General features: G+C 43.3%; 1 protein-coding gene across 1 annotated transcript; it reads left to right on the top strand.

The window, feature by feature from the left end:
• The first annotated feature begins 43 nt into the window (after positions 1–43).
• On the top strand, positions 44–15,674 carry ddx49 (DEAD (Asp-Glu-Ala-Asp) box polypeptide 49). Its single transcript, XM_060941596.1, has 13 exons — positions 44–408; positions 1,239–1,362; positions 1,506–1,591; positions 2,988–3,109; positions 3,222–3,409; positions 8,994–9,134; positions 14,176–14,251; positions 14,356–14,432; positions 14,557–14,654; positions 14,739–14,813; positions 15,033–15,121; positions 15,209–15,280; positions 15,429–15,674. Exons 1-13 carry the CDS (start codon positions 294–296, stop codon positions 15,597–15,599), a joined length of 1,434 nt encoding a protein of 477 aa, XP_060797579.1. The 5' UTR covers positions 44–293; the 3' UTR covers positions 15,600–15,674.
• Positions 15,675–18,317: the final 2,643 nt, after the last annotated feature.

Raw genomic sequence — 18,317 nt, 5'->3', positions numbered from 1 at the left:
GTAGGAACAAGGGATAACGTGGTAAGTATTAAGACTTCGATAATTAAATTCCTTAATATGTCATTTAATTGAATTTATAACAAATTAAATTGTATTGCGTTATTCTGTCGTCCTCGGGACGCGGTTTTATGACGTAGACCGGGTGCGCCGAACTGACATCTCCACGAGGGTGTTTGGATTATAGCGCTGGTGGATATAAGACTAAAACGAAACACGATACTGTTCATGGGTTGTGTTTGGTAACAGTCACCCTAATTGTTTAGATCTTCGTGGTAATTTTTGATTAATTCAGAATGGCAACTTTTGTGTCTCTTGGCCTGTCCGAGTGGCTGGTTGATCAGTGTAAACAGATGGGTATCAACCGACCGACCCCAGTGCAACAAAACTGCATGCCAGCTATTTTGGAAGGTGGGCTCTCTCTCTCTCTGTTTGCTTTTCAGGACATGGTGAGTGAGTGTTTTTGTTTACTTTTCAGGAGTGAGTGAGTGAGTGAGTGAGTGATTGTGTGTTTGCTTTTCAGGACATGGTAAGTGAATGAGTGGTGAATGATTGTGTGAGTGAATGTGTGTTTACTTTTCAGGAGTAAGTGAGTGATTTTGTGTGTGTGTGTGTTTACTTTTCAGGACTGAGTGAGTGATTTGTATGATTGTGTGTTTGTTTACTTTTCAGGACTGAGTGAGTGATTTGTATGATTGGGTGTTTGTTTACTTTTCGGGACTGAGTGAGTGTGAATGAGTTAGTGTGTGTGTGTGTTTTGCTTTTCAGGACATGGTGAGTGAATGTGTGTGTCTTACTTTTCAGGACTGACTGGGAGTGTGGGTGGGTGAGTGAATGTGTGTGAGTGGGAGGGTGGGAGTATGGGTGAGGGAGTGAATGGGGGTGAGTGTGGGTGAGTGAGTGAATGTGTGGGAGGGTGGGTGGGTGAGTGTGGGTGAGTGGGAGGGAGGGAGTGAATGGGGGTGTGGATGGGTGAATGGGGTGAGTGTGGGTGGGTGAGTGAGTGAATGTGGGTGAGCGGGAGGGAGTGAATGGGGGTGTGGGTGAGTGAATGGGGGTGAGTGTGGGTGGGTGAATGTGTGTGGGAGGGTGGGTGAGTGGGAGGGAGGGTGAGGGTGGGAGTGTGTGGGTGAGGGAGTGAATGGGGGTGTGGGTGGGTGAATGGGGGGAGTGGGAGTGAGTGAATAAATAAATTAAAGATAGTAATGTGTTCATTTGCTGTCTTTACACCGTAAATGAAGGTCGAGACTGTATGGGCTGTGCGAAAACTGGAAGTGGAAAAACAGCAGCATTTGTACTTCCAGTGTTGCAGAAGTTGTCTGAAGATCCCTACGGCATCTTCTGCTTGGTGTTAACGCCCACAAGGTTGATTTATCTTTATTTAAGTAGTGTTTTAAATTATTCCTTGGTTTCAAGCCACATAAGAAGTTGTTCACATGGTATAAAATAGTACAAGTGCTATATACACTACACTTTGTGTTCATGTTGTTTTTTGCTTGACTCCTCAGGGAACTGGCTTATCAAATAGCTGAACAGTTTAGGGCTTTGGGAAAGCCTCTGGGACTGAGAGACTGTATCATTGTTGGAGGAATGGGTATGGTTGAAAACTAAATTTAAACACGATTAATATAGAGTGAAAATTAGTAAATGGGTTTGGAAATGGTAAAACCTACCACCAGCGACATGGTGGTGGTGGTGGGGGGAAATGGATAATCTGGTTTCTTGTAACTTTGTCGTGTTCCCCCATCATCAAATTTGGACATTTAAGATGTAGAGCCTGACCGATTTTGAGATTTAAGTTTTTTTTTTTTTTTTCAGAAACGCATAACATAAACAAAGATTTTCCCGAACATTTATTATGTATAATTAGGCCACACCAATTCGATTAGTTGGTTCTTGGAATTGCCGCTTGAAGAAAATGCAAAATGGAAAAAAAAAATCGAAATCAAACTCCCGCCAACGGAAAAGGTCACGTGATGTGAGATCACGTTACGTCGAAAACCAATCAAATCGCCCCTTTCACTTTCGTTAAAGACTTGTGAAGTAGCCTACTCCTGGTCAAATCTTTTTTTCTGTGCATTGTAGATGTTCAATTGACTGTAATTCAATAATTTATTTACCCTATCTGTTTACTGGTTTGCCTGTATTGTTTGGTCTATTTCCACCGCTAATTTTACCATCAGAGCATTTTTTTTTTTTTTTTTTATGTTTATTTCGCCCGCTCGCTTCATATTTTTCCTGAAAAAATCCGAGAACCAACTAATTAAATTGGTGTGGCCTTATGAGTCCTCACCAAGATACATGAGAATGCAATCTAAAAATAAATTTGTCATAAGTAGTACTTTGAACAGAAGTACTGTAAAACAAACTAAAGTTTTGATAAGTCAAATGTAAAGGAAATGCAAAAAAAGTCAGCCATTATAAACGATAGAGTACCACAACTAATGAGCGTTAAAGGAAATGGTGAGTGCGTTTTGAGTGGGCCTGCCACATGAACATCAAAGAGAAACTACAAATAAAAAAATTCAAGCACAAATATATTATCTCTGAGAAAAATATGGGTCAAATGAAACTAACATACATCATCATCCTGGAGGTTGCTTGGATCAGCTGATTGTTGGGATTTGTGGGTTTCAAACACTTGTGTTGCCAACAGTGGAGTTGCAGTGTGCTCTCTGGTGGACAAACTACGCAATGACAACTCTCATAACATGGTTGAAGGATCCATCTTCCATCTCTCTTTTTTTAAATCATCGTTTGACAGCTGTTATACACGCTGATACTGATTTATCTGCAGTTGGCTCATATTGGCCGATAATATTGGTGCACAGATTTATCGGTCAGGCTCTATTGATAAACAGCAAGACAGTTGCGTTGATTCTTTTTAAATCTATAATCAGACATCACTCTTCTGTTTCTCACATACTGTCTAAGAGTTGGTAAAATAGGCTCTGTTTTTTTTTTTTTTTTTTCTTCTTTCTCTCTAAAAGATATGGTGACTCAGGCTTTGGAGCTTTCCAAAAAGCCACACGTTGTTGTCGCGACACCCGGGAGATTAGCAGATCACATTCGAAGTTCGGACACGTTTGATATGAAGAGACTCCGATTCTTGGTAAGAAAACAGCTGTTGCACGTACATTCTTACCCAGACTTTTATTAGTATCTGTAAGGTTTCTCGAGCAAAGCAGAACATAAATGTTGATATGAATTTGTTTTCTCACTAGATCTTGGATGAGGCAGATCGTTTGCTGGAGCAGGGCTGCACAGACTTCACGAAGGACCTGGAAATTATTCTCGAGCTTGTACCGGTGAAACGGCAAACACTGCTTTTCAGTGCGACACTGACAGACACGCTGCAGGAGCTCAAGAGCATTGCTATGAACAAGCCTTTCTTCTGGGAGCACAAATCTGAGTAAGGAAGCATCATCTCAATGCGTTTATTGAAAACCTTTTATTTTTTCAATAAACACCCTTATGTTTGTTCATTTAACCAGTTTACCCATGTAGTACCTGAGCTAGGTGACATACAGTTGTGGTCAGAAGTTTACATACAGTGACATGAATGTCATCTTGGATATGAATGTCATTGGAATACTTGGGCTTTCAATGATTTTGTGGGCGGCACGGAGGTGTAATGGTTAGCGCTGTCGCCTCACAGCAAGAAGGTCCGGGTTCGAGCCCCGTGGCCGGCGAGGGCCTTTCTGTGCGGAGTTTGCATGTTCTCCCCGTGTCCGCGTGGGTTTCCTCCGGGTGCTCCGGTTTCCCCCACAGTCCAAAGACATGCAGGTTAGGTTAACTGGTGACTCTAAATTGACCGTAGGTGTGAATGTGAGTGTGAATGGTTGTCTGTGTCTATGTGTCAGCCCTGTGATGACCTGGCGACTTGTCCAGGGTGTACCCTGCCTTTCGCCCGTAGTCAGCTGGGATAGGCTCCAGCTTGCCTGCGACCCTGTAGAACAGGATAAAGCAGCTAGAGATAATGAGATGATTTTGTTGAACTGTTCTTTTTCTGTGGCAGAATTATTGTACAGCATACATCTTGAATTAAAAACAACACTAGGGGGCGTCATGGCTCAAGTGGATAAGGCGCCATACCATAAATCCGGGGACCCGGGTTCGATTCCGGCCCGAGGTCATTTCCCGATCCCTCCCCATCTCTCTCTCTCTCTCTCTCTCCCACTCATTTCCTGTCTCTACACTGTCCTAGCCAATAAAGGTGCAAAAAGCCCAAAACAATAAAAAAAAAAAAAAAACCTAGAATTTGATGCACAAGTTTTAATTTTCTTTGGGTTTTCTGAAATCAGCACAGGGTCAAAATTATACAGTGGGGCAAAAAAGTATTTAAGTCACCAATTGTGCAAGTTCTCCCACTTAAAAAGATGAGAGAGGCCTGTAATTTTCATCATGGGTATACCTCAACTATGAGAGACAAAATGAGGGGGGAAAAAAAAATCTAGAAAATCACATTGTCTGTCTGATTTTTAAATAATTTATTTGCAAATTATGGTGGAAAATAAGTATTTGGTCAATAACAAAAGTTCATCTCAATACTTTGTTATATACCCTTTGTTGGCAATGACAGAGGTCAAACGTTTTCTGTAAGTCTTCACAAGGTTTTCACACACTGTTGCTGGTATTTTGGCCCATTCCTCCATGCAGATCTCCTCTAGAGCAGTGATGTTTTGGGGCTGTCGCTGGGCAACACGGACTTTCAACTCCCTCCAAAGATTTTCTATGGGGTTGAGATCTGGAGACTGGCTAGGCCACTCCAGGACCTTGAAATGCTTCTTACAAAGCCGCTCCTTCGTTGCCTGGGCGGTGTGTTTGGGATCATTGTCATGCTGAAAGACCCAGCCACGTTCCATCTTCAGTGCCCTTGCTGATGGAAGGAGGTTTTCACTCAAAATCTCACGATACGTGGCCCCATTCATTCTTTCCTTTACACGGATCAGTCGTCCTGGTCCCTTTGCAGAAAAACAGCCCCAAAGCATGATGTTTCCACCCCCATGCTTCACAGTAGGTATGGTGTTCTTTGGATGCAACTCAGCATTCTTTCTCCTCCAAACACGACAAGTTGAGTTTTTACCAAAAAGTCCTATTTTGGTTTCATCTGACCATATGACATTCTCCCAATCCTCTTCTGGATCATCCAAATGCTCTCTAGCAAACTTCAGACGGGCCTGGACATGTACTGGCTTAAGCAGGGGGGACACGTCTGGCACTGCAGGATTTGAGTCCCTGGCGGCGTAGTGTGTTACTGATGGTAGCCTTTGTTACTTTGGTCCCAGCTCTCTGCAGGTCATTCACTAGGTCCCCCTGTGTGGTTCTGGGATTTTTGCTCACCGTTCTTGTGATCATTTTGACCCCACGGGGTGAGATCTTGCGTGGAGCCCCAGATCGAGGGAGATTATCAGTGGTCTTGTATGTCTTCCGTTTTCTAATAATTGCTCCCACAGTTGATTTCTTCACACCAAGCTGCTTACCTATTGCAGATTCAGTCTTCCCAGCCTGGTGCAGGTCTACAATTTTGTTTCTGGTGTCCTTTGACAGCTCTTTGGTCTTGGCCATAGTGGAGTTTGGAGTGTGACTGTTTGAGGTTGTGGACAGGTGTCTTTTATACTGATAACGAGTTCAAACAGGTGCCATTAATACAGGTAACAAGTGGAGGACAGAGGAGCCTCTTAAAGAAGTTGTTACAGGTCTGTGAGAGCCAGAAATCTTGCTTGTTTGTAGGTGACCAAATACTTATTTTACTGAGGAATTTACCAATTAATTCATTAAAAATCCTACAATGTGATTTCCTGGATTCTTTCCCCCCATTTTGTCTCTCATAGTTGAAGTGTACCTATGATGAAAATTACAGGTCTCGCTCATCTTTTTAAGTGGGAGAACTTGCACAATTGGTGGCTGACTAAATACTTTTTTGCCCCACTGTACATACAAGGTCAAAAATTTACATATGCTCACTTAGATTATTAATGCAGAGGTGCTGAAACTTCCAAAATGTCTCTTATCTTACCAAGGTCTCTTAACTTCCTGTTAGTGAACATGATTGAGTACAGCTGGCAGCTTCTCTGTGCCTTCATAAAAAGGGTTTGTTTACAGCACTCATTGGATTGACCAACACACAGTAAAATGGGAAAGTCCAAGGAGCTCAGTGCAGATCTGAGAAAGAGGATCACAGATGTACACAACTCCAGAATGTCTCCTGGAGCCATTTCTAAACACTTGCAGATCCCGAGATCAGTTCAAACAATTGTATGCAAGTTATTGTGAGGTGTAGTCACTTTGCCAAGCCACTTTGCTTCAAGAAAACAGTCACCCTCAGCTGAAAGGAAATTGGTTCGGAACAGATGGTCAATAACAACCTGGGAACCACCATGGCACAGCCCTGCCATGAACTGGAAGCTGATGGATCACTGTCTACAGTTCAGATCACCATGGACTAAGAGGCTGCTATCCAAGAACTAACCCCCTGCTCCAAAATGGACACCTTCAAGCTTAACTAAAGTTTGAAGCTGAACCACACGGACAAAAAAAAGCCTTCTGGAGGAAAGCTGTATGGTCAGATGAGACAAAGATTGAGTTGTTTGGCCACAGTGACCACCATGTACAGAAGGACACTGTACATGGCCGGTGGTGGTGGTAGGATCATCATGCTCTGGGGCTGTTTTGCTGCCAGTGGAACTGGTTCATTGCACGAAGTGGATGGAATAATGAAGGAGGACGTCCTCAGAATTCTTCAGCATAAACCATCAGCAACTTGAACACGACTTGGGAGTTACAACAGGACAATGAACCCAAACATGTATCAGACCTGGGTTCGAGCCCCGTGGCCGGCGAGGGCCTTTCTGTGTGGAGTTTGCATGTTCTCCCCGTGTCCGCGTGGGTTTCCTCCGGGTGCTCCGGTTTCCCCCACAGTCCAAAGACATGCAGGTTAGGTTGACTGGTGACTCTGAATTGGCCGTGGGTGTGAATGTGAGTGTGAATGGTTGTCTGTGTCTGTGTGTCGGCCCTGTGATGACCTGGCGACTTGTCCAGGGTGAACCCCGCCTTTCGCCCGTAGTCAGCTGGGATAGGCTCCAGCTCGCCTGCAACCCTGTAGAACAGGATAGAGCGGCTACAGATGATGAGATGAGATGAGATGAGAAAACAAGTCCTGACTTCAACCCTGTTGAAAATATATGGACTGGGGGGATTTAACTGAACTCTACCAATTCTACAATGAAGAGTTGTGAAATATCCAACCAGAGTTCTGCCATAAGCTTGTTCATGGTAAACAAAAATGTTTGGTCAAGGTGAATCTTGCGAAGAGACATTTTACCCAAATATTAGGTGTGCTGTATGTATAATTTTGACCCTGTGTTGATTTCAGAAAACCCAAAGAAAATTAAAACTTGTGCACCAAATTCTAGTGTGTGGGTTTTTTTTTTTAAATTAAAGATGTATGCTGTACATTCTACCACAGAAAAAGAACAGTTCAAAGAAATTACTGAAAGCCCAAATATTGCCATGACATTCATATCCAAGATAACATTCATGCCACTGTATGTAAACTTCTGACCACAACTGTGGAACTGTTACCACTAGAGCTGTGCACAGGTATTTGAATACCTGGTGAACTGTTCAAGGAGCTGGTGTTTGACTTCTCAGTATCACATGAAGTCATAAAAAGAACAGCCATGTTGGGCAGTATTTTGATGCAGAGAGGTTCATGTTGCACTTGTGCATGTCTTAATTCACTGTTTTATTAAACCAATGATATGGCCAATAGTTTATGGACACCTGACCATCAGACCCATATTGTGATTCTTTCCCGAACTCTTGCCGCGAAGTTTAAAGCGCATAATTGTGTAGAATGTCTATGTATGCTGTAGAATTACAATTTCATTTCACTGACAAGGGCGGCACGGTGGTGTAGTGGTTAGTGCTGTCGCCTCACAGTAAGAAGGTCCGGGTTCGAGCCCCGTGGCCGGCGAGGGCCTTTCTGTGCGGAGTTTGCATGTTCTCCCCGTGTCCGCGTGGGTTTCCTCCGGGTGCTCCGGTTTCCCCCACAGTCCAAAGACATGCAGGTTAGGTTAACTGGTGACTCTAAATTGACCGTAGGTGTGAGTGTGAATGGTTGTCTGTGTCAGCCCTGTGATGACCTGGCGACTTGTCCAGGGTTTACCCCGCCTTTCGCCCGTAGTCAGCTGGGATAGGCTCCAGCTTGCCTGCAACCCTGTAGAACAGGATAAAGCGGCTAGAGATGATATGAGATTTCACTGACATGAAGAGACTCGAACCTGTTCCAGCACGACCATGCTCCTGTGTAAAATGCAAGGCCCATGAGGACATGATTTATCAAGGTGTGTGTAGGACTCGGGTGTCCTGCACAGAGTCCTGACCTCAACCCCACTGAACATCATCTTTGGAATGAATTGGAACACAGACGACACCCCAGTCCTCCTCGCCTAACATCAGTGCCTGACCTCACTCATGCTCTTAACGATGAATGAACACCAAATCCCTGCAGTCATGCTCCAAAATCTACTGGAAAGCCTTAGAGCAACATGGGGACTAAATCTGGAATAGGATGTTCAGAAAGCACGTGTGATTTGGTTGTGTTCACCAAGCTTTGTTCATATAGTGTATATTTATTGACCATGGATTGCACCGATGGTTTGTTAATCCTGTGAGATTTGCCCTCCTAGACTCTGTTGCAGTTTGATGAATTTTAACCAAAGACAGCGTACACACTCTTATTATAGTATGGTTTTGGGCTGAATTATCAAGCTTATCTCTCATTCTGTTCGTTATATTTCTATATTACGTATTTCTGTCAAACACAAACACCGCACCTACAGGAGCAAAGTGTAATTGTAGTGTAAAAAGCTACCTGAATATGTCACGTTAGTGAAGCGTTTTTTGAAATTGAAACGCTCCGAGAACGAACAGCTAACATTTTTTTTTTTTTCTTTTATAACACCCAGTAATTTCCTCCCTCCTCTCTCCAGAGTGCGAACAGTGGAAGAGCTAGATCAGCGATACATCCTTACACCCGAGAAAGTCAAAGACGCTTACCTGGTGAATCTTATCCAAAAATTCCAAGATGAACACGAGGACTGGTCCATCATGATTTTCACCAATACATGCAAGTAAGATTTCAAGTAACATTAAGGATGTTAATAAAGGCTGTATAGGTTTTCACTTTGATAAAGCTTTCGCAGAGAGAAATTTGCAAATAACTTGGTTGAGAGTCAGAACGGATGGTCTGGAGTCATTTAGTATGGCGCGTTCACTGGTGATTTAACATCTGACCTGAGTTCTGGCAGTGTCAGTAATTCTCAACCCAAATCTCAAGATGCAAGTGCTCCACTGACATGAATTTAGCCAAGAGCAGAATGCTGTTGCTTGCGAAATGTGGAATAAAACACCATGGAGGTATGCTGTTCTAGGAAAAAAATCAGCAATGTGGTGGTGTGATGTAGCTGGATGTGAAGTACAGTAACTTTTATCACTGAATTTGATTATTTTCTGATAACAGCATGGTTGTCTGTGTCAGCCCTGTGATGACCTGGCGACTTGTCCAGGGTGTACCCCGCCTTTCACCCATAGTCAGCTGGGATAGGCTCCAGCTTGCCTGCGACCCTGTAGAACAGGATAAAGCGGCTAGAGATAATGAGATGAGCATGTGCAAAAGTTTTTATCTATTTTATTCCTCTTGCACTTTTTTTTTTTTTTAATTAGTTAAGGGTGGTGTAGTGGTTAGCATTGTCGCCTCACAGGAAGAAGGTTCTGGGTTCGAGCCCAGTGGCCGACGAGGGCCTTTCTGTGTGGAGTTTGCGTTTTCTACCTGTGTCTGCATGGGTTTCCTCCGGGTGCTCCGGTTTCTCCCACAGTCCAAAGACATGCAGGTTAAGTAAAATACCCAGCCACTGGGGTTGAACAAGCCAGTGCATACTCTGTGCTGGGCCCAGCCCAGATAGACTGGGGAGGATTGTGTCAGGAAGGGCAAAACCTACAGTGGTGCTTGAAAGTTTGTGAACCCTTTAGAATTTTCTTAGCCTGGCAAGCCTGACTAAATGTGAATATTTAGTCTGGCCTCGCTCGTAGACATTTCCGAAGGGTGTGGGAGGAACAACCCGCTGTCTTTCAAACTGTCTCTGTGCGTATAGGCCAACGCTCTGACCAATCAGCACAACAGTGACTGTGACGTAGTCAGAGCGACAGAAAGCAGTGGGGGAGGCCTTGAAATTAAATAATTTTTCAAAATGCGTATTAATTAATAAACAGGTTCTAGATATTTAAGAAGTTTGGGGATAATGACCACAAGTTTGGAGTCTGTACCACATACACATTTTTTTCCAAGTGTTTTTCAAGGGTTTGCTTAAACTGTTTTTGAGAGTTTTTATTTAGTGGTGTTTGGTGAAATAATTTCCCTTAAATTTAAAATAACGGGAAAATAAGAAACAATCAAAAAGTAATGTTTCAAAGCTGTTTATTAATTCTTCGTACTGCACAAACTAGCCCCATCCTTTTGGCTACGAGCGGAGCCAGCTGGTAGATCAGACTTTTGCCATAGCCGGTCGGCAAAACAGCGAAAACGTCCTTCTTGAAAAGGAATGAGCGGAGAGCCTCTTCCTGCTCATCTTTCAACGAAAACTCCAAGTCTAATTCTTCTAAAACTGATTCCAAAGCGGAGTCAAACTAGCGCTGTTCACTAGCCGTAGCCATCTTTCCTGTTGCGCTTTCTCTAGCGTCGCGCAGCCTTGTCATCACTCCTGCAAAAGCCCGCCCAAAGAATCCAAACAAAAACCTTGCGTTGTGATTGGCGGGCACGATTTGATGCCCAGGGTGTTTTGTTGATATGGTGTGAGGCTAGACCCACTCGCTAGGCAAAAATATTTTTGGTCGCTAGGCAGGTGGGTCTAGTTTACTAGGCTAGAAATTTCTAGGTTTCTGGATAAATATGACCTAAAACATCAGATTTTCACACAAGTCCTAAAAGTAGATAAAGAGAACCCAGTTAAACAAGTGAGACAAAAAAATATTATACGTTCTCATTTATTGAGGAAAATGATCCAATATTACATGTCGGTGAGTGGCAAAAGTATGTGAACCTCTAGGATTAGCAGTTAATTTGAAGGTGAAATTAGAGTCAGGTGTTTTCAATCAATGGGATGACAATCAGGTGTGAGTGGGCACCCTGTTTTATTTAAAGAACAGGGATCTATCAAAGTCTGATCTTCACAATACATGTTTGCGGAAGTGTATCATGGCACAAACAAAGGAGATATCTGAGGACCTCAGAAAAAGCGTTGTTGATGCTCATCAGGCTGGAAAAGGTTACAAAACCATCTCTAAAGAGTTTGGACTCCACCAATCCACAGTCAGACAGATTGTGTACAAATGGAGGAAATTCAACACCATTGTTACCCTCCCCAGGAGTGGTCCACCAACAAGGATCACTCCAAGAGCAAGGCGTGTAATAGTCGGCGAGGTCACAAAGGACCCCAGGGTAACTTCTAAGCAACTGAAGGCCTCTCTCACATTGGTTAGTGTTCATGAGTCCACCGTCAGGAGAACACTGAACAACGATGGTGTGCATGACAGGTTTGCAAGGAGAAAGCCACTGCTCTCCAAAAAGAACATTGCTGCTCGTCTGCAGTTTGCTAAAGATGACGTGGACAAGCCAGAAGGCTATTGGAAAAATGTTTTGTGGACAGATGAGACCAAAATAGAACTTTTTGGTTTAAATGAGGAGCGTTACGTTTGGAGAAAGGAAAACACTGCATTCCAGCATAAGAACCTTATCTCCTCTGTGAAACATGGTGGTGGTAGCATCATGGTTCGGGCCTGTTTTGCTGCATCTGGGCCAGGGTGGCTTGCCATCATTGATGGAACAATGAATTCTGAATTATACCAGCAAATTCTAAAGGAAAATGTCAGGACATCTGTCCATGAACTGAATCTCAAGAGAAGGTGGGTCATGCAGCAAGACAACGACCCTAAGCACACAAGTTGTTCTACCAAAGAATGGTTAAAGAAGAATAAAGTTAATGTTTTGGAATGGCCAAGTCAAAGTCCTGACCTTAATCCAATCGAAATATTGTGGAAGGACCTGAAGTGAGCAGTTCATGTGAGGAAACTGACCAACATCCCAGAGTTGAAGCTGTTCTGTGTGGAGGAATGGGCTAAAATTCCTCCAAGCCGGTGTGCAGGACTGATCAACAGTTACTGCAAACGTTTAGTTGCAGTTATTGCTGCACAAGGGGGTCACACCAGATACTGAAAGCAAAGGTTCACATACATACTTTTGCCACTCACAGATATGTAATATTAGATCGTTTTCCTCAATAAATAAATGACCAAGTATAATAATTTTGTCTCATTTGTTTAACTGGGTTCTCTTTATCTACTTTTAGGACTTGTGTGAAAATCTGATGATGTTTTAGGTCATATTTATGCAGAAATATAGAAAATTCTAAAGGGTTCATAAACTTTCAAGCACCACTGTATGCCAAATCAAATGTGTGGAAAATAGATGTGCTGTGGTGACCCTTAACAGGAGCAGGTGAAAGATTGGTTAAGAGTGACCGGTCACATTTATAGTTAAGTTTAATATTGTGGTGCATCGTGAAACAAGTTTGTCTCTGTTATTGCTTACAGTCTGTCTCTCGCCATCCCCGTAGGGTCGGCAATCCAGGAAGCCTTCAGCTAGCTTCCATGAATTCTCTTGTGTGACTATAGCACAACAGAAAGTACACAAACACCTATGGGCAATTTAGAGCAACCTAATCTCTGTCTTTGGACTGTGGGGGGGAAACCAGAGCACCTGGAGGAAACCCATGCAGACACGGGGAGAACATGCAAACTCTACACAGAAAGGGCTCGAACCCAGAACCTTCTTGCTGAGAGGCAACAGACAGTGCTAACCACTACACCACCGTGCTCCCCATTGCTTACATTATAACAGCTATAAACAGTCTTTCCCCTCATCTCTTTTTTTTTTTTTTTTGCACTATCTCTTGAATGAATATGCAGCTCGTCATGTTACCGAGACTCCTTCTAAAAATGCTCGTCCCAGAAACCTTAAGCATAGCAATGACTACACTTGTGTATCTAATCAGTTTATATAGTGCATCCATCATACAAGTCCCTGTGTAAGCTGTTACCATAGAAATGTGTAACAAATTAGAAAGTGTGTATTAATATATCATGTGATTTTTGCCTTGTAGCTGAAAATTATGTTTGAGTCACTGTTGAGGAAAATTATTCGGCAGCTTCTGACTAATCGGAATCGACAAGTCATTCAATCTGTCGCAGAATTTAACCAAAATTTTATTAACATCTCATATAATGTGTGACACTCAGTAAACTTGTACATCTGCTGTTGACGCACAGTGCAAAGCAGCGTTTCGTCTGATGAGGGGCCACTCAGGAGTAATTGGTCATTCGTTTCTTACTAGTACAAGTAATGTGGAAAATGATCTAGAAGTGATAATTGTTTAATCCATTGTATCAGAACAAGCGTTACATCTCATTCTCTCATTTATCTCTAGCCGCTTTACCCTTCTACAGGGTCGCAGGCAAGCTGGAGCCTATCCCAGCTGACTACGGGCGAAAGGCGGGGTACACCCTGGACAAGTCGCCAGGTCATCACAGGGCTGACACATAGACACAGACAACCATTCACACCTACGGTCACTTTAGAGTCACCAGTTAACCTAACCTGCATGTCTTTGGACTGTGGGGGAAACCGGAGCACCTGGAGGAAACCCATGCGGACACGGGGAGAACATGCAAACTCCACACAGAAAGGCCCTCGCTGGCCACGGGGCTCGAACCCGGACCTTCTTGCTGTGAGGCGACAGCGCTAACCACTACACCACCGTGCCGCCCAAGTGTTACATAGTTCGGAAAAAAGAGCCCACTTTGAAAACCTGCCTTTTGACCTGGAATGTTTGTATTTGGATTGGCTCCTTGTCAGTCATTTTATAGACACGCCCTCAACACCTCTTGACATGTTTATAAATCGTTATGAGGAGAAGTTGCACATTTTGTAAAGTTGTAGCTTGGCTTCCAAGCAGTTGAATGACTGACTGCGAGCACTTGAAACTGATGTTGCACCTTTAACGGGCTTTTTGTGTGTGTGTGTGTGTGTGTGTGTGTGTGTGTGTGTGTGTTTCTGCTTAGAAATTGCCAGATACTCTCAATGATGCTTCGCGAGTTCAAATTCCCTGCCATCGCCTTGCATTCCATGATGAAGCAGGTGTGTGTGTGTGTGTGTGTGTGTCAAACTGTGCATATTCTATTCATAGTTTTTGCATTCTTCACCTTATGTATTTATATCCTTCTTGCTTTTGTGTAATATAGAAACAACGGTTTGCGAACCTTGCCAAGTTCAAGTCCAATATCTTCAAGATCCTCATAGCCACAGATGTAGCTGCCAGGTATGATTACTGTGGTAGATTTAAGAACGTTTATCTTTAGGTCCTTCTGATAGATTTCTGATCGACACACTCCTGGGTTTGTTTTCCCCTGTTCAATTATCTTTTCCACACAATTTCTCCAAAGGGGCTTGGATATACCTACAGTGCAGGTTGTCATCAATCATAATACCCCAGGATTGCCAAAAATCTACATTCACCGAGTAGGCAGAACTGCACGTGCAGGTATCGTCTTCACACAAACTCCATGGCTTTTACTTTTAACTGTTTGAATTAACACCTGGCTAACGTTCTTGTTTTGTATTTCAGGAAGAAATGGTGTTTCTATTACACTGGTCACACAGTACGATATTCACTTGGTCAGTGCTATTGAGGAGCAGATCCGTAAGTTCACAACCAAAGCAAATCATTGTGTTAAAAAAAAAAAAATCACAACGTAACAAAATACAGTAAAATGCTTTTTAGTGGTACAAGGCTCGTTCACATGTTCAGTATATTTTATTACAATGGTCACTTATCAATGCTGTGCGTGTTATGGACAGTTCTTTACTCTGTCAGTGGTAGTAATTTTAAAATAAAACAAAGATGTTTTGGTTGTTTTAGAGGCCAAGCTGAAGGAGTATCCCGTTCAAGAGAAAGAGGTGTTGAAGATTCTTACCCAAGTCAATGTGACAAGACGACAGTGTGAGATTGTAAGACTGATGGTTGATTTTTAATTATTTGTTTTGGGAGACCAAGTCGTTCAGGGGTATAAAAAGTTGTATTTTCTTTCTTTGTAGAAACTGGAAGCAACAGATTTTGATGAGAAGAAAGAAATCAACAGAAGGAAGCAAATGATTCTTGAAGGGAAAGTGAGTATCCATTTGAAATGGATGAACAACTGTCATTTTAATGCATGAAGATGTAGGAATGGAAGGACAACTCCTTAGCGATGAAGGAATGCTTGTTTTTTTTTTTTTTTTTTTTGCTGTGTGAACAAATAGTTCTTTTAAATCACAGGATCCTGATTTGGAAGAAAAGAGGAGGAATGAGCTTGCCAAAATAAAAAGAGAAAAAAAGAAATTCAAGGGAAGAATTCAGGAAGCCATCCAGAAGAAGAAAGGAAAGATGCTGGAAAAAAGAGCAAAGTGTAAAAAAGCTTCAATCCAGACTGTTCCAGGACCCTTGTAAATCTTTACATTATAAATTGACTGTACAGTGTGTGTGTGTGTGTGTGTAATAAAAGTCAAGTTTATTTGTATAGCACTTTTAACAATAAACATTGTCGCAAAGCAGCTTTGCAGACTTTTGCCGCTTTTCCACTACAAACGTGGCCGAGTCGGGCTGAGCCGTGCCGTGCTGAGTGGGGCTGTTGGAGTTGCATTTCGACTACAACCGCGCTGAACCGTGCTGGCTGGAAGTGGGTGGACACTTTGGGTGGAGTTAGCGAAAGTGGGTGGACGTCACGTGATGTCGTTAAGCAGCGCAAACAGTGACATCAGTGAGCTTTTAAGCGGTAGTCTCACGACCCGAATAGTAAACAATAAACATGGACATGGAGTCGTTAGTGCTGGTCTTGGTGCTGTGGCTTGTCACCGACAACGCCAACAGATACTGGCAAGAGCGTATAGATGAGGCGAGGCACGTAAGGCTTCAGAAATTCTTGTAATTTGTAATTCTTCTTCTTCCGGGTTTACGGTGTTTATAGATCCCACCGTGCTCGCAGGGCGTGTGTGGGCATGTGAGGACACTCCTCCTCACCAATCACTGCACAGGGGAGTGTCTGCTCACGCCCCTAGCCTCACTCGGCTCGCTTTGGCTCGCTTCAGCCCTACTCCAAAACGGTGCGAGTTTTAGGGGCTAAGCAGGGCTGAAGCGAGCTGAGTCGTGCTGTTTTTTGGTAGTCGAAACGCGAGCCGTGTCGGGCTGAAGCGAGCTGAAAAAGGGTAGTGGAAAAGGGCCATTTGAGCGACTTAAAACATGAGCTAATTTTATCCCTAATCTATCCCCAGTGAGCAAGCTTGGGGCGACGGTGGCAAGGGAAAAACTCCCTCAGATGACATGAGGAAGAAACCTCGAGAGGAACCAGACTCAAAAGGGAACCCATCCTCATTTGGGCAACAACAGACAACATGACTATAACATTAACAGTTTTAACATGAATTCAGTTTCGTTGATTGTTATAAACTCTTCATTGATGGAAACTTGATGACAACTGCAGTCCTAAAGTTAGCAAGTCAACCGTAGTCCTCAACCATAAAAGCATTACTGTAAGAGTCCAGAGTGTCCTCCAGGTGTGACTTTCAACTGTTCACAGGGGGCCGTTTCTACAAGAGTGATGCGATGCGATGAGACTCCAACCAGACACAGGGCATCAGGATGGATCAGGCAGGTCTGAGGAGCAGAAGAGGTCAGCATCTTGATCTCAGGATTGATATGTAAATCAGAGGGACAGATTTTTTTTGGGGGGGAGGAAGAGAGAGAAAACACAGGTTGTTAGGTGGCCTTTCTGTGTGGAGTTTGCATGTTCTCCCCGTGTCCGCGTGGGTTTCCTCCGGGTGCTCCGGTTTCCCCCACAGTCCAAAGACATGCAGGTTAGGTTAACTGGTGACTCTAAATTGACCGTAGGTGTGAATGGTTGTCTGTGTCTATGTGTCAGCCCTGTGATGACCTGGTGACTTGTCCAGGGTGTACCCCACCTTTCGCCCATAGTCAGCTGCGATAGGCTCCAGCTTGCCTGCGACCCTGTAGAACAGGATAAAGCGGCTAGAGATAATGAGATGAGTATACATATTGCACTGAGTACAAGCAGGGACTTCGGCAACTAACTATGACAGCATAACTAAAAGGGGAGAGCCAGAAGGTAACACAGGCATGAGGGAGCTCCGGGCCACAAAGCAGCAGCCACTACACCGTCAACAAACTCGACTGAGCAAGCAAGTGGGAGACTGACAGCATCCATACATCCCAGTTTACCAAAACGCTATGTCTGAGGACCCTCCAGATCTCCTCCTTTACCTCATAAACACCATTAACAAAAGGCTTGACTAAACGGAATTTTTTAGCCGAGACTTCAACACTGAGACTGTGTCTGATTCCCGAACGCTACTTGGAAGGCTGTTCCATAACTGTAGGGCTTTGTAAGGAAAGGCTCTGCCCCCTGATGTAGCCTTCACTATACGGGGTACCAGCAGATAGCCTGCACCTTTTGATCTACAGTGGTGGGCAAAAGTTTACATACCCCAACAGAATGTTTCGTTTCTTGCCTATTTCAAAGAGAAATTGAATGATAATACACAAAAACCTTTATTTCACTTGTGGTTAATGGTTGGCTGAAGCTATTTATTGTATTCATTACTGCGTTTACTCTGAAAACCATGAAAACAACAAAAACTACCTAAATGACCCTGATCAAAAGTTTACATACCCCTGTGAATTGGCCTGAAAACCTGTACACAATTTGACATAAACAGGACTGAATGGCAACTAAAGGCAACTACCTTCACCTGTGATCTGTTTTCTTCTAATTAGTGGGTGAAAAAAAAAGTCAGTAAATTGCTGGACTTTTGAGAGAACCTTTTATCCCTCATCCAGTGCCGTGTGTCATCTTTGAGATTGAGCCATGGGAAAATCAAAGGAATTGTCAAAGGACCTGCGTGAAAAGGTAGTTGAACTTTATAAATCAGGGAATGGATATAAGAAAATATCAAAGCAATTAAAAATGTCAGTCAGCACTGTTCAAACAAGAATCAAGAAGTGGAAAGTCAGGGGCTCTGTAGACACCAAAGCCCGTTCAGGTAGACCAAGAAAAATTTCACCCACCACTGCTAGAAGAATTGTGCGTGATGTAAAGAAGAAGCCCCAAATAACATCTGGTGAACTTCGAGATTCTCTGAAACAAGTTGATGT

The sequence above is a fragment of the Neoarius graeffei genome, chromosome 15 (genome assembly GCF_027579695.1).
Source record: "Neoarius graeffei isolate fNeoGra1 chromosome 15, fNeoGra1.pri, whole genome shotgun sequence".
NCBI classification, from domain to species: Eukaryota; Metazoa; Chordata; class Actinopteri; order Siluriformes; family Ariidae; genus Neoarius; species Neoarius graeffei.
Note: the sequence above shows the minus strand (reverse complement) of the source record. Positions and strands in the feature narration are given on the sequence as shown.